Source organism: Monodon monoceros, unplaced genomic scaffold (assembly GCF_005190385.1).
Source record: "Monodon monoceros isolate NGI ecotype Baffin Bay Population unplaced genomic scaffold, NGI_Narwhal_1 Super_Scaffold_18, whole genome shotgun sequence".
Lineage (NCBI taxonomy): Eukaryota > Metazoa > Chordata > Mammalia > Artiodactyla > Monodontidae > Monodon > Monodon monoceros.
Window position 1 is genome coordinate 93,578,835 of NW_021703774.1, and position 26,129 is coordinate 93,604,963.

Below are 26,129 nucleotides of genomic sequence, written 5' to 3' on the forward strand. Positions count from 1 at the left end.
TGTATGTCAAAGGTGCATAGGAACAAACTGAAAGAGCTTGCAGTGGCCAGAGCTGGAGCTATTTGAGCAACAAATTGTGTTGGATTATAACTCAAGTGTAGTGTAAACACCCATGAGTCTACACTGATTTAAATTAATGATTGAATAAATAAACAAATGCGGGAGAATAGACAAATCTCCTGTGCAGAAGAATTTGAAATAATAGATGTAGATACTCTATCCTCAAGGAGAGTGAGCCTAACTCCCTACTCCTTAAGTATGGGCTATGCATAGTGAGTTCCTGCCAAAGCATACAGCAAAAAAGAATAATTTTACAGTGAAGTAATCTGACTAAACTATATCAGCCAGGTTATCAAGGTCAACATTAACAGTATGTACTTTCATGTTGAAAGTACGTACCCTTGATATGATGTGATGAAAATGGCAATTTACCTCTTTTGTCTTCCTTTCCCAAACTTATGACCTCAGTCTAATCATGAAAGAAACATCAGACAATTTGCAATAGAGGGACATCTTACACAATACTTGGCCAGTAATTTTCAAAACTGTCAAGCTTGTCAAAAACGAGGAAAGTCTGAAAAGCAGTCACAGCCAAGTGGAGCCTAAGAGGACATGACAACTAAAAGTAATGTGGTTTTCTGTATGAGATCCTGGAACTGAAAAAAGGACATTAGGTAAAAACTAAGGAAATCTGAATAAACTATAAGACCTTAATTAATAATAATGTATCACTATTGGTTCATTAATTATAACAAATGTACCATACTAATGTAAGATGTTAATAATAGGGGAAACTGGGTGTGGAGTATATGGGAACTTTGTATTATGTTTTGGATTTTTCTCTTAATCTAAAACTGTTCTTTAAGGTTGAATATAGTTAGCTGTGGGTAGCATAACTCTGGAGTGTGTGTCTCCTCATTTGGGTGAGAAGGTGAGATCTTTTTTATTAAAGGATAGCTGCATCTTATTAGATGGAAACAGTTGTTTTTTAGTTGCTTGAATGGTCAACAGTATGTAGAAAGATAAACACGGAAGCTGGGTAGAAAAACGAGTGGACAGTGCCAGTTTAATTCTTCATCTTTATCTTCATCATTTAATGCTTCATCTCCAAATCCACCCTTCTTTGCCCTGCTTTGTGATGTAAACATTTCTTCTTTGCCAGTTGAAGCAATGTTAGCCTTTGCCAGTAGAGGGTACTGGAGGGATGCTGCATGGCAATAGCAGCAAGAAGGCACCTCACTTCCGTTTTTCAGCTTTCTTTCCTTTTCCCTGAGCACAGGAGCCAGTGGATTGGTGTGTAGATGGTCCAGACTCACCTCAGCAGCCCTGACTGACTGGCTCCAGCTTTGCACTCAGACCCCATTCTGCCCACCTGGCAGCCAGTTCTGCAGCAGTGCCCACTTTACCCCCAGGCAAAAGACCAGTTCCCACTTCCCACACTTTCTGGCCATGCTGGGCCACTTCTGCATACAAGCCCTGGTCCATGCCTCATGATCTGCCAGACAGATTCAGGCTTATGTTGCTTGAACCCAACTGGTGTTACACAGCCTCCCCTTGCAGACTACATCTTTCCCCTTCTGAGCCACTTATTCATTCATTTGCTTATTGATCACTTACTAGGTGCCAGGCAGTGTTCTAATAAACTTTTGTGTACAAAAACCAAAACCCAAACCCAGTGATTTAATCACAAGGATGGCAGAGCTACAAAAGAATGTGCAGATTTGACAAGTCACTTATGCTAAAGTCAGAAGCATGAAAAGGAAGGAATGGGACCCTTGGACCTGGGATAGGGGTGTTTGTATTAAAGTGCTTCTGAAATTTGACCTTCCAGATTTCCTGGAACATTCCAGGCCAGCAGAGGAGCTCTTTCCTCCTAGAGAACAACTGCCCCTTGCAGACACCTCATCTGAGGCTGATGCTCTCCAGGTAATGCTTGCCCTCATCAGGATCTGCTTCTTTTACTTCTCATTGCCTCCACACTAGTAGCTAAGATAATTTCATCATGGTCTCACCAGGGCAATTCAGTGTTTTCCCAAGAGAAAACAGACCATTCACTGAAAGACTTGTCAGGACCTGGATAATTAGCACTGGCATGATCCAGGGGAAGACATATTTGAGTGGATTTTGAGGGTGTTGGATGGAGGGCAGTATAACAAGGTAAGGCAGGAAATAATTGGTATGGGAGTATTCTCCTTCAAATCATGATTTAATATCCTGGCAAGAATACTTAGGAATGAAATGTTATACACTTTCTTATAATGTTTTAATATTAGGATTCTAACTTGTTTACAAGAATTGGTCAAACATTAGATCAGATTTGTGTTGAGAATTTGGGAAGTCCTCCATCCAACAGTCTTGGGTCATAATCAGTCATTGTACCCTGGAATTCACATTGAACTGAATGAAAGAAAAGATGATATTTCAAGAAAACTGAACATATTGGTTATCAACTGTAAAGTCATGTACGCTATCAAGATAATCCAAATCCAGTCCCCAAATATGAGGATAATTATTGCATGCACTTTTAAAATGTATGCGAAGAGTTTTAAGTCTCAATTGAATTGGTCCTTAGCAGGAGGATGTAGTTGTCTTAGAGCCTTGTTGACTTGGGATGGCATGTTTACTTGTCAGAGTTGAAGATGAATATTTCTGTGATGAGGTGCAGTGGCTTCCTATGATCTTTCAATCTTTGTGTCAGCAAAATTACAAGGTCAGTTAATAAAATATAGTCGAGCTATTTTAAATAACTTTATTCTTAAATTTAACAAGCTCTTATTAGAAATGCTTTGGTATCAATACAATAAAAATATGTTGGTTTCCCCCCCACTGAATCATGTCAAGTAACTGGAAAAGTTAAGAGTTTGTTCTCCCCAGCTTTTTTGGTATTTGTTTCAAATAATGACTACTGCTTATTCACATGGCTTAATATGGGTATAATTATCATTTTTTGTATCTCAGGAAAAAGAAACAAAATATCCGGAAGAGAAATTTGCAAATGTTTCTTAGTTTCTTCTTCAAAGGGTGTTTACGTAGATGGTACACCTCTCAGATAACCTTTTTCCCCAGCTTTGCCATTCTCATCCTTAAGGCTGCAAAATAAAGAAAAAATAGAGAGAGAGTTATGGAAAAAACAGCTTTACTTTTCACTCTAAATGACCATTACATAGATTGCAGGAAAGTTTGAAACATACCTCAGATGATTTTATCCAACAAGGTGAGCATTGTTTTAGTAGCATAAAAAGATAGTAGAAATAATAAGCTATGGTTAACTTAGGGAAGAAGCAGGTTCAGAGCTAGAAGGAACCTATTTCTATAAAAATTAAAAGAGCAAACACAGCATAAATTGAGTAAATACAGGATTAGTGCACAGTATCACTATTAGCCATAGATAAACAGCTATGGGTCAATGACTGTTTTGTGCATATTTCTGAGCTATGTACTACTAAAGAGAAAAAAGCATTGACATAAACCCTAATTCATGATGGTTGGGTTATCTTTTAACTCATCAAACTTGGTTATCCCAAAGGGCTTCATCCTTGGATATAGAATAGCAAGAACAAAATTTTTAATAATGAAATGATACGAACCAGTATTTAGGAGTTGAAGTCATGATAAAATATCTTTGTCAAGATATGTTATATGTGCTTTCAAAGGGCAAATTTATCTTTTTGAGAATATTTCACTGCTAATGGTATATTGGATGTAGAAACCATTTTAAAAATGTAGATTTAAAATTCATAACATTTCTCTGATGTTCTGGTATCATGCCATTAATATTTAAGAACAGAGTATAGCTGTCTCAGTCACGTTCCAAAAGTTGAGAGATGCTTTCAAGGCACTGAATATTACAATCATGTGTAATATGGCCCAAGAACCAGCTATTTAACTGTTTGCAAAATTTTGTTTAATTAAAAAAAATCAAAAAGGGAAATCATGTTTTCTTATTTCACAGCCATATATTAGTTGTCTATCAACAAATGAAATGACCCTATTTCTAAGAAGCTCTTTTTCACAAATACGAGAAGGTTGGGGATCTAATATTGTAAGAAGGCCATGGTCATTTTTATTTTCACTCTACTTATATGAAATGTTTTCATTTAAATGAAGTCAAAGAGCTTTATTTCCCTTGGAATTTTAAGGGAAATGATTATTTCCAGTGGCAGGATCAAGAATATTCCCTTGAATTCAGGACCAGCTGAGAGAATTTCCTTTGCTCTGTAGCCAGGAGGATGGTGTCGATTGCTGGGAGATGTCGGACGGTGAAACTGAAGGACAGGACTGTGCTTCCACAGCAAGAAGGCAGAAGGCAGAAGGCAAGTCTTTATAGGTTTTACTTTGGGATTTTTGGACCTCTATCTTGCCCATACCAAAAATGAAAACAGAGGAAACGTTCATCTTAAGGGACTTTTGAAGGTCTCTTTTAAGGCTGGGGCAAAATCCTCCTCCCTACAGCTACTCCTCAACTTAGATTCAGTAAATCAGGCATAGCCAGTGTGCTGTGGATTTTCAGTGAAGTTCTTAAAGGACATCCTGGATGTTTGCATCCTCAGGAATGGGGTAATCCAGTAACTCACTGTCCCGTTTTCTTCAGGGGGAAAAAAGAATTCTAGATTTTTAGAATCTGCTCTTCCTTTCTTTAGGCCTACGGTGAGTAGATGGTGTGAGTTCCAAGTAGATGTGTGGGGACACAGCTTTTGGCAATGGGAAGGCCCTTGGTGTAGCAGCTAAAAGATCTGAGTCATCAGCTCTCCTTTTGACTTCTCCTTTCTGTTCTTCTCTGTTCTATATCTCCTCTCCTCATAGCAATTCAGATGCACAGTTTTGGCTGGTATTAACTTGAGGGAAGAGAGCTTGCCTCCTTACTCTCGGTGTCCCTTGGCTTCTAATGGTTGCCACAGGTTGGCAATTTTGCCACCAATAGCTTTTGAATCCCCCGGAGCTGAGTTTCCCTACCTCTTCATCCTGAAATGCCACTGACATCTGTAAGAGGGGAGAACAGAGCTAAAAGGAGTACAAAAGTAGGTTGGTGAGGATTACCAAAGGGAGTCAACTGTCTGGCTGGTGGGGATAGTAGGGAGTCCCAGTAAAAGCTTACAGGGGCCACTCATTAGATGCATTTAGCATTGAGCCAGATATTTTGAACATGATCCTGTTATATTTATTGATACATAAATAAATGGACATAAATTTGCCTAAATTTTCTTGTTGTGTCTTATCCTTTTCAAAGTTTTGGCTAAAAAATCTGATCTTTAGGGTCTCCAGGCTCCACCTTTTTCCGTCTTTCTTCCTCCTTCATGTTCTTTTTCAAGTTAAAAATTGCTCTTAGGTCAGGCTTTGATAACAGCATTTACACTAAGAGAAAAGAGACTTACACTTATTAACTATTGTGCCTACTAGGAATATTTATATATAGTAGGGCACCTATACCATAAATAAAGGAATGGACTGAAATGGTGGATTTTCAAGTATCAATATGTAGTTTTTTGGGGGGAGGCATTTAGAGGGAGAAGCTCAACCTAGTTGGTGCTTGTGAAATTGAAATGCATAGGTGGCTATATATTCTATGAATATGGACGTACCCTGAGGGCATATGTCAATATGATATACTTATTTTAAAAAACCCATTAAAAATATCAGTTCTGTAATCCACGTGGTGAATTGGAAAATGGGAATGTAAAATGATGTCATAACAGAAGGCAAGGAATTTGGAGCATTCTGTTTATAAGATGATTTGATTGATAGTACAACATTTGTATTGTTACTTTGTCTGCAAAAGGTCTTCCTGTTTTCATTATTTTAGTTCAGTGGCATGATTAGTGTTGTCTGGAAACATTAGTCACTTCCTGTCTTTTTCTCTGGGATATATGTGTTGACATGGGTAGGGGAGAAGGAATAAGGGTATTCGGGAGGAGCTGGCTAACATCCAAGTTAAAAAATGGGAGGTTTTATAGTGTGTAATGTCACTGCTCTTGACCATAAACAGCATGCTCCTCTTTTCTAAGTCTTCGGTGTTGTTGTTTAAAAAATGAATTTAAGCTGCAAAGTTTGATCATTCTCGTAACAGAAGGGAGCTTTTAGTTTTATCAGGTTTCTGTCGTGCGGGCACACCATTCAACTCTGATTTAGGAAGATAATATAAGTGCGCACTTACCAAGAGCTTAGAAATTCTTCAGATAATTAAATTTACAATAGGTATGTCTAATTTAACTACTTAAAAAATGGAAGAGGTCCATTTTATCGTATTATTGGCAACCTAAGACTGGGTTTCTTGGTTGCAGAGGAAGAATCCTTCCTGAATGGTGCAGGTACTACCAACAGTTCTGTAGAATTATCAGGTTTTTTGATTGCTGGATTAGCTGGGACTCAATAGTTATTGTTTTTTAATGAAAATTCTTCTATTAGAACATTTAAAATTACTGTTCCTTTCACAGATCTAGTACGTATGTCTGGGTAATTTGACTTACGTCTTTAGCTATTATAATTCATTTTATCAGCTATTATAATTAATTTTATCATATTCTTATTTATTGTTTACAAATAAGTAGAATACAATATTCAAGTGATAATAAAGAATCTAAAATTGATGAGCTATTAGTTTTGTAGAAAAAGTGTTATTTTCTATTCAATGCTAGAAAAGCTAGATAGCTCTAAAACTTTACAGAGAATGAGAATATGTGGAATGCAAATGTTTAGAAAATAAAAAAATAAAATTTCTAAGTTAGGGAAGATTATGTGACATTAAATGTTATAGATAATGTAGAATAAACTGATATTCTTTTTTAAAATGTAGAAAAATTAAGGAAATAAAGTTAATAAAATTATAAAAGTATAGAGAAACAAGATATAACAAAGTAATAAAATATCACATTGAAAATAAAATTTGTTTCTTGTTTTTTTTTGCAAAATTAAGGCAATTTGTTAACTTATGCAGGAAGTTTAAATCACAGAGAGACACAAAAAAAGAGCTGGCTTCGATTCTCATGGGAAAAGATCTAATATTGATGCTCCAACATGATAGTAATTCAAATACATTCACACCCATACCATGCCAGAAGATGAATTTCAAGTTACTAAGGCCAATCAATGCAGTACCCAAATAAGGCAACAAAGTTTTGTTTCACTTTCTTCACCTTTTGAAGTGACGTAATCACTTTGCTTATGATGATAACAGTTCATATCAGCATTAATAAAAAATCTTAGCATGTATTAGCTCATGAAGTGGTCAAAAAAAAGCTGAAAGCGCGAGGGTTTGGTAACAACACAAAGAGAAGGTTATCACAGGACTGGACAGCAGTGACAGACCTTGTCATTTCTGTTACCTGTTAAGGAGGGATCCTCAGTCCCATCTCCTGCTATCTGAACGTCGAGTGGAGAATGGTGGACAGGGCTGCCTAAGCTTTCTTCTTGCTCTTTCAGGGATATGGAATTTTTGTGGGGAGATTTATGGTTTCTGTTTTCCTGGGGATTAACTTCTGATCTCTTTCTTGGAAGTGGTGTTGGTTTGGCAGGCTGGAAAACCTGACTGTAGGGGGCTATGGGATGGTAGGATAGTTTCTCAGCTTCTCCTTCACCCTCCTCCTCATCAATCACAACCAGCTCAGCATGGATGACCCCGTCATATCCCGTCAGAAGCTTCTTTTCTTCCTCATTGTCTTCTGCCTGCTGATAACCCATGAAAATCATTGTCACGGGTTCTTTCTCATCCATGTCAGAAGGCAGGGAATGAACAATATTATATCTAATGTCTTCCTCATCCTCCTGGCAAGTAGGTGAAGAACCCTGGCGTTCTGACTTCCCAACTAGTGCTTCGCTGGGACTCAGTCCCGCCTTTGGAGAGGGAGCATACCTGTCCTGCATTACATTTGATTCTTCCCAAGGAGTCATCAGCCTCTTTTGCTGGGTGTGGGGTGTCTCCTCTGCTTGTCGAAGCATTGATCGGGGTTGAGGTATTGGCCGAACGGTACTGATGTGATCGAAGCTGTTGCCGCTCTCCTCTGAAAGTCCATTGTCCATGTTGCGTGTGGATCTATTCACATCATTACCCAGTCCGTTAGCTTTAATCTTTATCCTTTCTTGAAAGTTTGGTCCAGGAGTTACCTTCTCTCTCTGTGGCGTTGTAGGTCTGCAAAATGGATTGGCATATACAGGCTCATGATACTCTGTTGGGGATTTAGAATTTCTCTCTGAAGCTTGTCTTAAAAGTTCCTCTACTTCAACTGGTGCCAGGCCGTCGGTGCCGTTGTATGTTGCACTGTGATTAGAGCTTACTGCATATACTGACTTTTGCCCATCGTCATAAACTTTTATCCCTGTACCTTTAAAGTCATCTGATGGGAGAGGTATTGAAGACAGGACTGTACTTTCTCCAGTCTTCAAGTCCTTTTCAACTTTGATTTCCATGGCATACAAAGCTGTTGAGAGACAAATTTGATCCCTGATTTAGTTAACTTTTTCTCTTGTAAACTAGCTAGCTTTCACAGTGTTTATTTTTATATTAAGTATCCCCTTTGTGTTCTTTTATGAGATGTCTTTTTAAAATTTCTGATTTTATTCATTAATTATATAATGACTAATAGTTTAATGACATGGGTTTTTATGTAAGGATGTATGAAATTACTGAAAAAATGGAAAGGATTGAAGAAGAGAAGCTGATTGGAGAAAAGAAACTGATGGTTCCTAACGGTAAGGATTTTCATTGGGGAACCAAAATGTATCCCCTTTCTAATGAATAAATCCAACACAACAGATTTACATTCTTTACATTGCTCAGGGATCAGATCTTTTTTTTAGTGAGGAAGAATATATCGCTCTGTGCATTACTGTAGATAAAAGGCCAAGCACTGTATATTTTATTGTTACAGCCTTGCTGCACAGGCCAGCAGCCTGTTGAAATTAGAGAGGAGTGTTCTAAAATTTTCCCAACTGGGAGGTTGTTAAATGTAGAACTGGTATAGAAGAGGGAGGGAGTAGGCTAGAATCACATGCTTCTCATTTTGCCTTATGTTTCTTTTCATTTTCACTCCCATTTTTAAGAAGGGCTAAAAATAGAGCACTATCAGCTATACTAAAACAACTGAACTGGGGAGAACTGGTTGATTTTGGGGAAGTTGAAATCTGCTTCATGTCCCTGGCAAGATCCTGAGGGCTGTGATTTTAACTGGCAGAGTAAAGCTAATGGGATCCTGGGCAAAATTACAACGTTGTACTGCCTGCTTTATTGTGTGCTCCCGCCTTCCTCTGTGAATGCATCTTGCATGTCATCTCTCCTCCGTAGCCCAGTGGTTCTTGGCCTTCCCTGGCTACCCAAATAAAACTGTAACACCTTCACCCACACTTGCCCTATCCCCCTTCTCTGTTTTCTTCTTCTCTTTAGCATTTTCACTTCCTAATATGATATATTTTATTTGTTTACCTAATTTTTAATCTATTTTCTCCCTTAGAATGTCAGCTCTATGAGGGCAGAGATTTTTTGTTTTATTCATTACTGTATTCTTAGTGTGAGAACTGAGCTTGGCATAGAGTAGGGGGTTCACTGAATATTTGTTGAATGAATAAATGAACGAATGAATGACTACTTCCTGCAGATAGAGTGTAGCTTCTCTTTTCACTCTAAAATTCAAAGGTTCCCTCTCTGCTCCAATACAAGCCTTCATTTTCCCTGGGGCTTTGAAGTATTAGTGTCATGCAAATCATTCCCACATGGGGGTAAATAATGCCGAGCCTTCTCAAGGGGAATATTTTCACTTCATTTCATTTCATTTTATTCTAGTGTCTACTACATGGAATATGTTGGGAGAGATATTTTTGAGCAGGGGAGCTTTGCTTTAAGAGCTTCTTGTTTCCTTCAGGCCTTTATCTTCCCTGTTCTTACCTAGTTTGCAGGGGAATGAAATGCGTGGAATTAATATTGTAACCCCATTATCCCTACTTTCGTAAGTGACTCACATACCTCATGGAACTTTGTAAAATGGACCATTGCTTAACCTGGAAGGATAGAATATCACAGCAAGTTGCTAATATTTGATGTTGTAAAATCTGAATTTGAGAACCTACCATTGAAGACAGATTTTTCGTATACCTTTTCTATTTTGTTCATCATCTTCTATTCCTTCATTTCTTTCCTTCCTTAATCTGGAAGGTATGTAGGATTTTGGAAGGTCAGGGATATTAGCATAGATGTCTTCAATTGACTCTGTAAAATCAATATTAATTTAAAATATATTTAGAATATATTTACAATAAAGGGAAAAAGTTCAGTGGACTTGTCAAAAAATATCTCAGTTAGACATAGCATAGGCTGCTCAAAAACATACCTCCTGATGTTTCTTCCTTTTCCACCTTCACAGACTATAAGAAAAAAGAATTCTCCATGATTAATACAGTTTAAAAAATAAATTCTAAATATGGATATACTTTGAAGAATTATATACTATTTGTGGAATCACTTTGGGAGGGATTCAGTTTTTAAATTAGCTAATGCCTACCCGTATTATGTCTTCTGTTGTCCTCTCAACTGATTTTAGTTTCTTTAAAATTGCCTCTTCATTGGTTGAGATTTGCAGTTCAGCTTTTTCAAGATCTTGGATCTCTTTCTCAAGTCTTAACAAAAAGATATACTTTATATTACTTAAGACAGTACAAATACAGAGCTCTCAAATATATATTCCCCATACACAAACTTTACTTGGAATATTAAATGTAAGTATCCAGATACCTTCTAAGAACTTAGCATCACACCAAACATCACATTAAGTACATAGAAGATACCCAATACCTGAATTTGGCTCAACAATTTTCAATTAAAGTTTTTTTATTTTTTATTTTTGACAAAGGGGATTCTTAGGTAAAATATTTGACCCTTGGTCCCATTTTCTTCATTGCAACTACTAATGTTACTTCCACATGAAACAGAGATTTGTTTTACAAAGAGACTTAAGTTTAAAGTTGGACCAAAAGGAATGGTCCATCTGTCATTATCCTGCAGATTGCTAATTTTTCTTACACAAGTTTTCATATAAATTGTTTGGAGAAAACATTATAATTTTATTTTCTAGCCAAGCAACACTCTGTAACATTATAATTATTAAATTTGATTTAAAATCATAGATATTTAACACTTAAAAACCCTGCATATCCTAACATTGAGAATGACACTTCATTTTAATTTCACAGTTCTCTAAAAGTTGTACCATATTATAGAGAGTAGAGTGAAGAGGTGAGAAACGGACAAAATCTAGTACAGTGGCCTCAGCTGCTGCTGTTTATGGAGGCTACGTTTCCTAGAAAAAAAAAATGTTATCACACGGCCTGACAAAGTATAAGGGAACTCGTAGGGACAGAAACAGACATTTGAAATTAGATTGCTGCTTTCTGAGCTGGTATCTAGACTAGTTTAGAGCTACATGTCTGATTCAAGTTAATTCCAGGGTGTGGCATCGTGACCTCTATCCTGGATAAAAACAGACAACCACTAGCATTCACAAAGTTAGTAAAGCTGGCCCTGGGCAGCCATGAAACGCATGTAGTTTCTCAGCCAAATACTCCTAGCTCTCAAATAAGCTGCCTCAAAGGATGGCTGCTTAGATATAGCAGCTAGTTCAGGAGATGACAGCTGTGGGTATTACTGTCAGCTAAGATAATTGTCAGTTTTTTTGACTTCCTTCTTTAAGATGGTCATGCATCTGGCAGCTCAAAATTCCCGTGCTACTGTCACACTAATAAAAGTCCAAGCAGATCATTCTCCTACTTATTGCTTTTGTTTCAAAATTCTGACTTTCCTCCTGCCTCTAGCTGTTGGTAATTGGCTGTTTATAGCTGAGGAGGTTTTCTTGCATATCATAGAACTCCAAGTAAAATGCAGTACCTCTGGTTTCTTAGAAGTTACTGAGACATGATGCCATTCTATTAAATTCCCTCCACATCCATGGAGCACATTTGCCCATCAGTAGAGTTGTAGGGATATATGTTGGTTGGTACAGTAGAAAGTTCTATACTGAAAGTGATATATCTGGATTATTCTGTTTCTGCTACTCACTACTTGTGAGAGCCAATTCTTTTAACTTGCCTGAAACTCAGTTTTGTAACAGGTACAATGAGAATATAGCACCTGCCTTACTTTATACAGAAACATGGTGAAGCTAAGAAGCAGTGATGTATTTGAAAGCACATTACATATAATTGATATCAGATGTAAACGTTATTATGGTATAATTATCAAAGGTTTTCTGCAATACACCATGTCTATTCCATGTCCTGTTCTGCAGGGTCCTTTACCTGACAGCATGTTAGAGACAGTCTAATGAGGGGCTTTTGGGGAGAAAACAAGAAGGTTCAAGTCATTGCTGTATAAAGCTCTGGGACCTCAGGATCCAGCTGTGGAACCAGGCGGACCTGGGTTTGAATTCTGGTTCATCTGTCAAGTTCCTGGGTGACCCTAGACAAGTCACCAGACCTTGCTAAGTCTCATTGTCTTCATTAATTCATTCAAAATGTTTGTTTAGCATCTACTTTATACCAGGTACTATCCTATTTGCTGGGTTATAACAGTGAACAAAACAGAGTTCCTGTTCTCAAGGAGTTTACATTCTAGTGTACAACACACTAACACAGGGGCCAGCAAATAGTAAATACTTTAGGCTTTGCAGGCCACGTTTGGTTTCTGTTGCATATTCATCTTTTGTATTTTCCATTTTATAACCTTTTAATAATATAAAAACAATTTCTAGCTCATGGCTATATAAAAAGTAGGCCAGGGCTAGATTTGCCAACTCCTGTAAATGTTGTGTGTGTATGACCCAGGATCAAATCTAGCCCTGGACTTTATATATATATACATATACGTATATATACATATATATACATATATACATATACGTATATATACATACATATACACATCTCATATATATACTTATAAACACACATATATGCAAATATATATACATAATAAACAAATATGTGTATATGCACACATATATACATTTATTTATGAAGAAAAATGTTTCCATGAAAAAAGTAGCATAAGGACTATAAACAGAAGAATAAGGGAGACGGAGAGTGCCTGGGGAGGGGGCTCTATTTTACAGAGTGTGGTGATGGGGAGTCTTTCTGACAAAGTGTCATTTGAGTAGAGATTGAAGGAAATGAAGGAGGGACACACAAGGGTGTCGTGGGAGTGTGCTTCATAGAGAGGGAAGAGTAATTTGAAAACTTGAAATGAGAGGCAAGGGAATAAGGAGCTGAGTGGTGAGAAATAAAGTCAGAGAGGGGGTAGCCGCCAGATCATAGGGGCCTTCTACATGGTAAGGCCTTTGGGGAGCCTTTGGGAATTCTGAGCAGATGAGAAACATGCCAAGACATGAAATTTAAACAATTACAATGGCTGCGGTGTTGAAAATAGACTGGAGGGGGGCAAACATGGAGGTCTCAGTTGTTGAAATAATTCAGATGAAGATGGCTTAATCCAGGGTCCTTGCTGGTAGAAGAGTGAGAAGTGATTGGATGCTGGAAATATTTCAAAGGAAGAGCTGCCGGGCTATGTCGATAGATTACATATGAGAAGTGAGAGAAAGAGAGATATCAAAGGTGATTCCAATGTTTGTAATCTGAATAATTGAAAAAATGTGAATGCAATTGACCAAACTAACCTGGAAAGGAGAAGGAAGGAGCTTGGTGGGGAAGTGTTAAATGTGAGACAATCAAATGGTGATATGGAGAGGACAGATATAAAAGTTGGGAGCTCAGTGAAGTCTGGGTTTGAAGATATAAAGTTGGGAGTTGGTATTTATAGCCATAGGAGTGGATAAGATTTCCTAGAAAGTTAGGGATTCCAAGGACTGAATCCTGGGGCAATTAAGCATTTAGAGGTCTGGGCAATGTTATCTACTTTGTAAGGTTTAATAAGGAATAAAATAAAAGAAATAGCTAGCACTTGGCAAATGCTAGTTTCCTCCTGTCTCTGCCCTTTTCTATTCCTGGGGCACAGAGATAGAGCTCTTGATCTGCCTGGGCAATTATATCTCAGGGAAGTATGAAATGCACTGGTATTGGTAGTTGTTTTCCTCTGTAGAGAGGCCCATGCATAACGAAATGTCATGTAGTTCTCATGAATATCTTTAGACTAATATTGTAAGAATATGAGGTTGAAAGCCTGCTAACCTCGTCAGAGTATCTGCTAATGAATGTTTTTGAAGGTTTTCAAGTCCTCAGTGAAAGCTGAATTAATATGAGGTTGTCGTCAAATGACACATCATGATATGTTTGTGAAAAGAAAATAGAAACAAACACGCACCCCTTTCTCTTCTTTATAACAATTACAACCAACTCTCCATTAAATAGGTTAATAAGGAAGTATCTTGGTGCTAATTACTTAGAATTGCAAAATTCTGCCAGGAGATGCTTACTGATATAGAGCATTTCTTAAAATTCTCACTTCAATATGCTATTTTTATATGTTGATTTGATACTTCTGTATATTATTTGTGGATAACATAAATATTATTAAGAGAAAAACTTTAGATGTTTTTTGTTCTGACAAAGCTTTCTAAAAGATTAGAATGTCAGTGGAAGTAATGGGAGACCTAGGAAATAGTAATTGAAGATGAGGAACCAGCTTCTCTCTAGCCTACCCTCTCAGAAGACCAGAACTCAGAGGGGCAGGCACTGTGGTAGCCCAGCTGTAGAAGAAGAGTCCTCACAACCTCTACACCAGATGATGTACCAAGTTTTTGAGGAATGAGGATTCTTAAGGAACATAAAACAAAAATTACAACTGGTAGGCAGGTGCTATCTTTGTATAGTTAGTACAGTGGGTCTCAACTGATGGCAGTTTTCTCTCTGAGGTCATTTGGCAATGTCTGGACACATTTTTGGTTGTCAAAGCTTGAGAAGTGCTACTGGCATCTAGTGGGTAGAGGCTGGGGATGCTGCTAAACATCCTAAATGCACGGCACAGTCCCCCACAACAAACACTTATCTGGTTCAAACTGTCAATAGTGCTGAAGTGGAGAAACGCTGGGCACCTAATACAGTGCCTGGTGTAGTATAGGTGCTTGATACATGCTTTACAAGAGATTTTGAAATATCTATCTCTGGTATATTTTTACTTTTTCCTCATTATTTCTCTCTTCCATTTAGCTGTAATATAGAATCCAAACTTATTATTTTTTGAATAGAATTTGATCATCCTATTTTTATTTAAAATTATCATTTGGGTTCAGTTGACTTTCAAATTGCTCTCTCTCTCTCTATAAATATATATTTATTTCCTGGCTCAGTGACCATTCATAATTGAGAGTATACTTAACCCTGATTTGAAACTCCAAAAATGCAGGGAATTCCCTGGCAGTCCAGTGGTTAATACTCCGTGCTCTCACTGCTGAGGGCCCAGGTTCAATACCTGATTGGGGAACTAAGATCCCACAAGCCGTGTGGTGCAGCCCAAAAGAAAACAAAACCAAACAAAATGCAGGGCTTAAATTAGGGACTCATATCCAATCCTTTTCTAAAGGTTTCAGGTGGAGAGAAAATTTAGCAAGTATAAGTGAAGAATTGGGGAAATATATATCTATATATCTGTATATGTGTATAGGTACATTTGTGTATACACATATATGTATATATGTATGTCTGTATTTTTGTGTGTGCATATATAAAATTTTAGTTTTACATATAAAAATATAAATTTATGTGTATATACATGCATATGTAAAACTAATTTTTTTTTACTTGGAAAGCTTCGGGTAGGTCGCTGGGGGATAACTCTCTAACTTTCATCTACTTATCTCTCAGCTGATGGGTTAGAATTTCCATAAGTGCTACCACCCCCATCTCTAGAAGGTATTACCTTCCCGAATGGGAATTAAGCTCCTAGAAATGCTGATTCAGTTTGGTGAGAAACAGGCAGCAGAGAAAGAGAAATATCCTTCCTGGTGCCTCCTGGGCTGTTAGGCGGGGTCTGATGGATGAGTTAGTACCTCTCTCAGTTTCTGAGAGATGGTGAGCAGGCATCATGTGCCAATTTAGATAAGCAAAGTACATGAAAAAGGATTTGTAATGCTATCCATTATTGGAATCTTTCTTCTCCTTGCTTATTTGCTGGAGAAAAAGAGGGTTATTTTCAAGAGCTCCCTAGGTGAAAGCAGGTAGCTTTCATTTCATGCACTGTTCTAGTAATAATTTTCCTTAATCATCATGAGATAATATCCCCAATCCAATTCCAGCATGCAAGTTATTGTCTTAGAAAAAGGACAGCACATTAACGCTGCATGCGCCAAGAAAGGGTTATTTCAGAAGGCAATTTTTCTGCTGCTAAGGGTCCATTTATCTCTTTCAGTTTTTGGTGGTGTTAACAAGGATTAACAACCTGACGGGGTTTGCTATTAGGCACCAAACAAACGAGAAATCAGGAGAAAAAAATTCAAAAGTTTATGCCCTACCTTACTGTACCTCACTTGTTAGCGATTATAACAACATTTAATATGTACTGCGTATTTACATCGTACCAGACACTGGCCTAATTAGTCCTCACAACACCCCCCATGAGTACTGTTATTAGTTCCTTTCAACAGGTGAGCAAACTGGGCACCTAGAAAGACAACTGGTCCAGAGGCTTACAGGTAGCCTGTGACAGGATGGAATTTGAAATCAAGTCTCCGCCAATAGAGCCTGAGCTCTGAACTCCCTACTGATTAGCCACGATGGGAACAAAACTTTAAAAAATGGATTCTTATGAACTTACAAACAACATTCATTTGCTCAACAGTACAAAAGGATTTTTTTTTACTTTCTGTGATAATAAAGTGAAGATTGAAATGCTAGCTGGGGTCTACCACAGTGTAACAGTGCTGACTCGTTACCTGTAAAGCTAATATTTCTCTCCTGGTCTTCATTGGAGTGATTTTGTTGTGCAGAGAACTTCTCTGCTTAGTGGTCTAGTCAGTACGACCAGGATTAAAGTCCAGGCTTTGTCATTTTTCTCTTTGGCTGCTTGAGTCTGGTTTTTGGTAGGAGTTCTTAGAATAGTCTTTTTCAAAGAGTCTGAGGTTTTCTAACCTAGTGCTACTTTATAGAGAGATTTTCTTTGCTTGGACACAAGATTATTGTTCAAAATAATGGAAGCTTTAGGTCTTAAATATAAAACTCGTTATACAATTTGATTACAGCTCCACAATTTGAATGTAACCACCAATGCTATGTTTGAAATTAAATTTATGACTGGTTTTAGCTATATACTTTGAAAGGACTGATGAATTAATACTTATGTCTTGCTAACTCAAGCTCTCTTATTAAAAGCCAGGACTATATAAAGAGAGCGCCAAATGGCCACTTCTCTGGGATGGCCTGAGTCAGCAGGTCTTAGACCCAGGCTGTGCCACTATTAATGTACCTCTGAGACCAGTTGATGGAAGTGCTAGGACCACCTCTCCAAGCCCACCTCAGGCTAGACAAAGAAGGACCCAGTTTCTTTTTGGGACTTACAGACTTTCAGATATGTTTGCCTCCAACAGGGTGTTGAATTCAACATGGAGTTGTAAGCAGTTGTAATCCTTGACTCTTCCCTTGGGCCAGAGATTCTTTCTTTTCTTCCCCACTGAATCTTGGGAGAACAGGAGGTGGCTGGTGGTTTACCTATGTTTTGTGAGGGTTTTTTTTTGGGGGGGGGGAGGTCCACTCTTTTTCCCCAGCTCTACCCATGGAAACGGAAAGTAAGCTCATATCAAAGCTAACTCACTTGGCATAATTATTGAACCCCTCCAAGCTTCAGTTTTCCCATTTCAGGAATAATATTCACAAAGGGCTGTTTTAAGGAGGTAAATGAGATAATGTTTGTAAGTCTCTAGCACAGGGCTTGACATAGAGGAATTTCTAAATAATGATTAGTTACTCCTTTCTCTTCCTCAGTTTTCTAGGGAGAGGAGGGCCCTCTCTGACAACTCCAGTGAAAGAGAAAACCTACCGGGTGCATTTTTGGATTTGATCTTCAACCTTGAAAGCAATGATTTTAGAGCAAGCATGGTGCTAATATAGCGTCAGAAACACACCTGTCACCTAGAGGGGTGGGATGGGGAGGATGGGAGGGAGACTCAGGAGGGAGGAGATGTGGGGATATATGTATATGTATCACTGATTCACTTTGTTACAAAGCAGAAACTGGCACACCATTGTGGAGCAATTATACTCCAATAAAGAGGTTAAAAAAAAAAGATAATAAACATGTATAACACCCCCCCCAAAATAAAATAAAATAAAATGTGCTCCACTCCCCCCCCCAAAAAAAAGAAACACACCTGTCCTTGAAAATACTGTTCTAGACAGAACAGAAAAAGCAGTGCTCCAGCATTATTAGAATTTTCATAACATTTATGGGGATAGTGTCTATTAATAAATGCAATTTAATAAAAAATGTCTATTTAATTAAAGAAAGAATATGCTAGTTTGCTTTGACAACCCACTGATTTCTCCCCAAATCCATTTCTCCTGTTCTTTTTAGTAATAGAACTCCCTGAGTTTTATGTGTCTCCCTGCTGCCCTCCTACAGACTACGTTTCCCAGTCTTATTTGCATTGAAATGATGTCATGTGACTAAATTCTGGCCAATACCGTATTAGCAAGCGTGACCTCTGCAATTTTCAGGTCATATCCTTAAACTAGAGCTGTTTGCCCTCCATTTATCTTCCCCTTCCTAAGCTGAAATGCAGATGTGGTGATGGTCAGCTGCCTTTAACCTTACAACCAAGGGCATCCCTTAGGGGGTAGCAAAGCAATAACACAGAAAGAAACAGGGTCTCTTGATCATCTCATGTAATGTTGCCGCTCCCCTCCCTTGAATTTCTCCCAGCTAGGATTGTTATATGTAGGAGGAAAATGAACCTTTCTAATCTTGTTTAAGCCACTGTTCTTCTGGAGGCTTTTAAAGCAAAAAAAAAAAACAGTATGTTAATTATTGTATAACCTTCTGGAGGATGAGTCTTGGTGTGACAAATTTTATGAAATTTTTTCATAATTTTTTTTGTTGATTTGCAGAATTAATCATTAGTATCTTGCATTTCAGGCAGTTCACCAGTAACAATAGAATAATAAATCAGTCTTTGCTCCAAGTGGTTAAAGAATTTACATGTTTCTAAATGATATATCAAATCTGACATGGTTTGTATTGACATAAGCTAGTTAATATTGAATGGCTAAGGTTTGCAATGAAAAAAGGGAGTCATTTTATTTTTTAATCATAATTCATCTAAAAAATTTGCTCTGAAATTGCAATGGATACTATTGAATACACATAGTTGATGACTTTAATCAGGTATTCTTGACTGTTGTGTGTTGATCACATGTAATGGGCAGATACATTATTACTAATGGGTCAGAGGTTATAGATATTTTATCTTTACAGATAATGTGGCCAATGGGAATGTCAAACTATATTTTCCAAATAAAATTGGGAGTATGTAATCAGGTAGAAAGTAGGCTGTTTTGTTTTATTTTTAAAGTTGGGGTCCAATAACTTTCATCAAACATTTAACAAACTTTTATTAAGCACCTACTACATGTCAGGCACATTTTTTCACCAAACTGAAATAAAAGTATATCAAAAAAGATGAAGAATGCTCCTATGCGTGGACATAGGACAAGAATTGCCTTTCAATCGGCCCTTGCCGAAGAGCATGTATAATAAGAAAGCTCTAACCCACAAGTGCAAACAATCACATGCCACGGGTAAGCCTGCCAGAGAATTAAAGGGCATTTGGCATACAGCAAACACTGTTTGCCCTGAGTCAGATCTACTGCCTCTAACCCTGAGCACTGAAGAACAGGACAAGCAATACAGCACAGTATCTTCAAGATAACTAGAAGCAGAGAGCTGGCCCAACAGTGACATTGAAACAAGTGTCAGTTTGCTCTGATAATTGGGAACAGAGCAGATGTTTAGAAAAGCTGAATAATTTATAGTTACATGTGAGCAGATTTTACAGGGGTGAATCTCATCTCCTAATATAACTGTAAATATTAACAATTATCTTTTGGGCAGACAATACTATCACGATTTGAAACTGCCTGGTAGGCATTCAAGAGAGTGATTTAGTAGAAAACCAAACCCTCTCATTCAGAATAATATTTTGTAAATTAAGGTATGCATTTGCCATGAAAAACAAGAATCCAAACCGGTTTTCAGGGAATAAGCTATTTTTATGTGCGAGTTACAAATGTGATTTTCAAATGAACACAAATAAAAGTACACCCGGGAGGTTGGTGTGATATGGCAAATTGGTTAGTTATGGGCTTCTCAGATGTTCTGCCAGTGACCTTCAAATACTGTCGTAGCCAGGTCATGGCAAGTTAACGGCAGATATGCTTATCCATGATTTTGGAAAGCTTATTTTTCTTAAAAAAAAATAAGCTGTAGGGGAAAACTAATTTTAGTGAATATACTACTTGTAACCATATTATGAAATGACAAAATATATTCAGTGATGTATACAGCCAGTGACTCTCTCCATTCAGAAATAATTACTGGCTTAGTGTCTTGTAACCCTTAACATTTATCTCTGACAGTATTATAGGGCAGCCACTATATTTTCTGCTTTCTATCCACTTCATTATGACTTTGCGCCTAGTGTTAATTGTTCATATTTGATGCCAAGAACAGGACTCTTATTATTTGAACACCAAAAATGCAAATTCCAACCTCAGTATAACACAGAATAACCAACAAAGACCAGTTAGCCTGGGGTGGTCTAAATGAACTAAGTGACATTTGTTTTATGTCAGACAAAAGTTGCATTGCAAGGGGGTGGTGTGGAAGTTTTCTGAGCTATAAATTTAGTGTCTGGGGACTCTCCTGGGGAATGGGGAAGCCTAGGCCCTATGGCAGCACAGATCCTTTCTCTAACACAATGAGTCTCTGCTTTTGAACATGACCGCCACCTGGAAGATGGATCACTGAAACGAACTCTCCTCCCACTTTCTGGATTGTTCAGTTCTTCCTTTGTTCCTTCTCTACTCATGCCAATACAGCCAAAGATCTATGGCATCCCTGTTAAGTGCCTTAAACTTGTGTTTCAAGTTACTGAATATTGTATTGAATGAGATATTTAATGTAAGAGTACATTGAAAAGTTAAAGGATGTAAAGAGAGGTAAACAAATAAAAATTTGCTTTGAGGAGTTTATGATTCTTAAATCTCCTCTAGAAGAACAAAGACTTATATGTGGCAGGTTCTTAATAAATGTTCATTGAAATGAATCAAGAATAAGCAGGGTGAAGCATGATGGAAAGGGTCTGGAGTCAGAAAGATCTGTGTGTGACTTACAGGTCAGTTGTTAAAACGTTCATAGCTTTCTGTGCTTTAGTGTCTGTATGTGTAAAACAAGGCTAATTAGACTCCCCCCAGAGAACTGTCATTCTCATAATAATGCTTAGTACATAATATGTACTCAGTAAAGGATAGCTGTTGTTACTGAATTGCAGTCGGGTGAGGAGAAGACTCTCAGAGGTTATTCTAATCTACCTTTCAGCTTACCATTGTGGTGGGGGAGTGTTTATTCTAGGTAACCATTTAATCCTTATTTCTACTAACATATAAACGAGATTGGCAGGTATGAGCAAGAGAGAATGCTGGAAGGCAGGAATAAGGAAATAGAGCATATGAAGAAGGGGGAAAGTGAGAAAGTAAAATGATGAGGTGGTAAAACATGCTATCAACAATTGCCTCAAAAACCAGGGGCACTATAGCCACGTAACTTTGCCCTTGACTCAAGATAGTTGGGTGTTTATTTGTTATTTTTTTAAAAAATTCAAGACATTCCTTTGTAGTTTATTAACATTCAAATCACTGATCTTCATCTGGTCTCCTTAAATATGTGGTATTTTCAAGTCCATTCATCCATCCATCATTCATTCATCTACTAAGCTATGTAGTCATAGATATTCCTACTATGTGCTAGGAATTGTATTTTTTTGTGGGGGGAGATAAATTTTCCCCCTTTCCTTATGCTGGAAATTTGGTTAACTTAGCTCTTTTTGTTAAATTAAAAAAGCTCCTGAATTAAAAATAATCTGAATATCTGGGAAATTAAAAATAACCACAGATGAACTCTTACAAATCTGGTAAACCAGTTAGTCAAATACTGGCAGTGAAAAACATGCTTGGAATGATTTTGACTCAGATAATTGCCTCAGAATAATTTCTTGTGTGTTTCTAGGCAACAGCAAATTTAAGAAGAAACAAATGGTGGGGTTTTTTTCTCCCTTTTTGCCTTTTCCCCCTTTATCTTCTCTTATGTTGTCACAGAAGAGCAGCTTGTCTGTCTCCATGCAATGTGATGTTAGATGTGGCTGGTTGGGTCAGAGCAGGAAGACAGAAACATTTAGCCTGTGATATTTTCCATACAGCATGTGCCACTGTGTTTGATGAGACATTATTTTCACTAAGGTACAATTGGTTTGTACAGGTAGATAAGAACATTAGGTAGTGGTTAAACTTGGATAGAAATAATAATGAGCTAAACTTTGATAAACCATAGCCAGCGACAAAGTCATTTAACCTTTATATTTCTACAGCAGTACTTTGGGTTCCTTTTTGAAATTGGATCTTGCCTGCTATCTTTTGAGTTAACTGAGTAGTTTATTGCTCTACGTGCTGGTGAGCAGAGTGCATTTTCTAGTTGTCCATCTCCACTTGTGGAGGGATTTCCCTTAAGTGATGTGAGTCAGCTATAGCTGCTATAACAGCCCACTATCCAGCTTTTCTCATGACATTCGATCACATAGAAATCCAAGCTTCACATGCACCTTCCCCTGAGTACGATACGTGGAAGGCAGTTTCTGCCTATTTGGAGATGAATGAAAGTGCATTAAAGAAAGGCAGATGGTCAGAAGGGTACTTTGGAATATTAAATGTTACTAGGGAACATTTAATCAGAAGTAGATAATCCTTCTCAAAGGGAATGCAGTATATTTGCATCATTCTCCTTGGCAGTTAACCTTTTGCATTTTAAGCTTATGACATTTCTTCCAGGCACTCTGTGTACTCCAATTGAAGTCAGAGGTCTTTGGACACAGTACAAAAAGTAGCTAGTATGTGGAAGGGAGCTTGATGCAAGGCAGTTTGGCAGAGGGAGTCATGGAGAACTGCAGGGTAGCTAGATAGCAAAGAGGAACCTAGCAAGTGAATGACACTTGGACACTTCTTAGGGTGCTTGGGGTGTCTTTTGAGGGTAGGTATTGGATGGAGGAAAGCAGCAGAAGTGATATAACAGGATTTCTAATTCAGCCTATAAATCTGTACGCATGGATATTTGGATTGAGAAGTCAGTGCTGGATTTGCACCTGTGCCTACAATCAGGAAGTAAAGGGTTCAGTGGTCACACTAAGAGCAGGGCTCATTTGGGAGGCAAATTGAAACTCTAATTTGAGCAAAGTGATTCAGAAGATGTTCAATAGAGTTTTCCCCCTGGGAATGTCTTCTCCTAAGGTATTAATCAGGGCACAAGTCAAAGTGCTCACTAATATTGTTCCAGAGCTAACGTGTGACTCAGAAACAAGAACTGTGGAAACCCACTTAGTTTCTGAAATGTTGCCTCTCTTTGAAAGGAAAAATGAGAGGATAAATATGAAGACCTACTTTACTTAAAGGTTATGTGTGAGTCAGGGAAACTCTGAGTGTTTTTAATATGATAAAGAATCACATGAATGTCTCTATAAAATGATGCATATAAAAGTGAAATGATAGCATGGATTGGAAATTAAAAATGATGTAGAGGATAGCTTTTGTAGGATTTAACTTTTGTAAAATTTTGCTATGGATCCAAGACACAATTTATTTTTATGATTAGGACTTTTAATTCTATTTTAAATTCTGGCTCTTAATTTTTTAGCTGTATGACATGGGGCAAATTAGCCTCTATAAATGTCAGTTTTCTCACCTGTTAAATGTTATCTCCCTCATAAGATGGTTGTGAGAATTCACGAAATAATATATATGAAGTGCTTAGTACAGTGCCTGGTCTACAACAAATGCTCTGTAAAAATTAACTGATATTATTAACAGTTTAGTCTTCAAACCGTAAAGAAAATCCATCAGTTATTTTCCATATGGAAAGAATCTTAGTTGGGGGATAACCTAAGATTACTCAAAGAAAAAGATTCTTTGTACTAGCATAAAGAAATGAGAGTTCTTAGCCAAAAGATGAAAATCTCCAGATAAAGCTCTAGGCAGTGTCCTTCTTTTAATTATTTTTGATTCCTTATAAGAAATAGTATCTAATGTTTTCTGAACACCTACCACGTGTCAGGCACTCATGAAGTTGTTTCACTCATCCCAGTCCCGTGAAGTGACTTATGATGGTCCACTATTACAGACAAGGAAATTGAGGCCCAAAGAGATGAAAGAACATGGCTAGGCTTATGAACTATGGTCGGCAGAACAGGGATTTGAATGACAAAGACCATGCTCTTTCAGTTCATTGCATGAAACCGTGGAAGTAAAAGGAATGCAAACTTCATGGGCAGTCTGGCCTTGCTACAGACTCTGAGGTAATAGCAACATTTCTATTTTGATGTGCCTATTAAAATCTTATCCTGTAGCTGAGAGGCCTGGCAGATGGCAAATGTTACCCTTGAGCAAGCACCTAAGTAGGGTGATAAATCACATTCAGGGATTGGGATACTTTCTCTGCTTAGGGAAGGAGGATGGCTCTGCCTACTTCAACCTCATCAGTTGGCTTGGTTGCCATTCAGAGCTTACAGGAAAATGCACTGTATTTAGCTGGTAATAAAAGCTTCTTAAGCACTGTGGGTAGTTGTTTCTGAAAAAGAATGAATTTAAAAACATGTACCTGACTATTTAGCAGCTTTAGAAATATCTGAGAAAAAAATGTTCAGTTATCAGGTAAAGCTGCTTTGGCAACGTGATTTCTATAATGCCAGGCAGTAGTGGAGGCTGCTTAATACTGACAATGCACAGTTATTTTTTGTCTCCGTATGTTGCTTTAGAATGTTCTGTTCCCTGCACATTTTTAATGAGATAAACATGCCTTTATGGGTCATGATGGTGCAAATTCTTTACTAGCTCTTTGCAAATACGTCTTTTTAGGACTACTCCTTTAACAATGCAGTTTGCTGTTAGGTGTCAGGTATTTTACTACTTCCAGAGCATTGACACCTATAGCTCTCTATTAATTTTACAGCTGGAGAGCACTGAATTTGACTCACTTTGAGACCCAAATCTATCCTTTACTGGCTCTGTGATCTTAATGAAGTCCCTTATCCTCTTTGAGCGTATTTCTTCATCTATGAAATGGAGGTGTTGATGCTTTCTTTCTAGGGTTGCTGTGAGTAATAAATGACTTAATGGAAGTGCAACTGCTTTGTAAATTGCACAAGGCCATTTAAAAATGAACCATTACTGTTATTATTATTTATATTTGGGGATTAAAATCGTTTGGTGTTAATAAAGGAGCACTGATGGGTTAATGACATCCTAAATATCTAAAATAAAGTCGCAGTGAGATGCCAGAAATTGGGTAATGAATAGACATTTAATTGATAGTTTAACAAAGACATTAATTGGACGTGGAAGAAGATCCTGATTGTGGTAAAGGCTGTTTGGAGAAAGCAGAACCAAGGGACAGAACATGCTTCAAAGACTTCTTACAAGATAATGAATTTTCAGTCCACAGAGGTTGCTGTGTGCCATTATTTTATAGGCAGCATTGGATAGTCAAATTAAGTAGTCTCTGATCTGCCACTTCCTAACAGTGTGAATTCTTTAATCTCTCTGCAAAAAGTGAAGATCATAACACCTGCCTTATAGGGTTATGGAGATTCAATGGGATGATATATGCAAAGTGCCTGGTGCATAATATGGCTCAGCAAATAGGTTTCCTCCTCTTCCTTGTTTTTGTTCTTCTTTCTTCCTCCCTTTGTCCCTTCCTTCCTCCCTCCCTCCCTCCCTCTTTTTCTCTCTCTTTCGTCACATAGGAGCCCTAACTAGGCAAGCCACTACCAAAACTCCTAGAAGCTTATGTGATTCTCAGAGCATTCAGGCAAGGCCTGAAAGCAATCAGTATAGTCCTAGTAAATTCTCTTGGATTACTCAGAAAGCAGCCCAGACTCGTTAATGGACTTTGAGTA

General features: G+C 37.7%; 1 protein-coding gene across 1 annotated transcript in view; it reads right to left on the reverse strand.

Annotated features, from left to right (window-relative positions):
• Positions 1 to 2,735: 2,735 nt before the first annotated feature.
• The window catches only part of PALMD (palmdelphin), a 53,926-nt gene continuing 30,532 nt past the window's right edge, over positions 2,736 to 26,129 (reverse strand). Inside the window, exons 4-8 of the mRNA XM_029228912.1 lie at positions 10,485 to 10,599; positions 10,314 to 10,347; positions 10,079 to 10,192; positions 7,320 to 8,411; positions 2,736 to 3,089 (exon numbers count right to left, since the gene is read on the reverse strand). Of these exons, the coding sequence (XP_029084745.1) occupies positions 3,046 to 3,089; positions 7,320 to 8,411; positions 10,079 to 10,192; positions 10,314 to 10,347; positions 10,485 to 10,599 (1,399 nt within the window). The 3' untranslated portion in view covers positions 2,736 to 3,045. The remainder of the gene's footprint in view (positions 3,090 to 7,319; positions 8,412 to 10,078; positions 10,193 to 10,313; positions 10,348 to 10,484; positions 10,600 to 26,129) is intronic.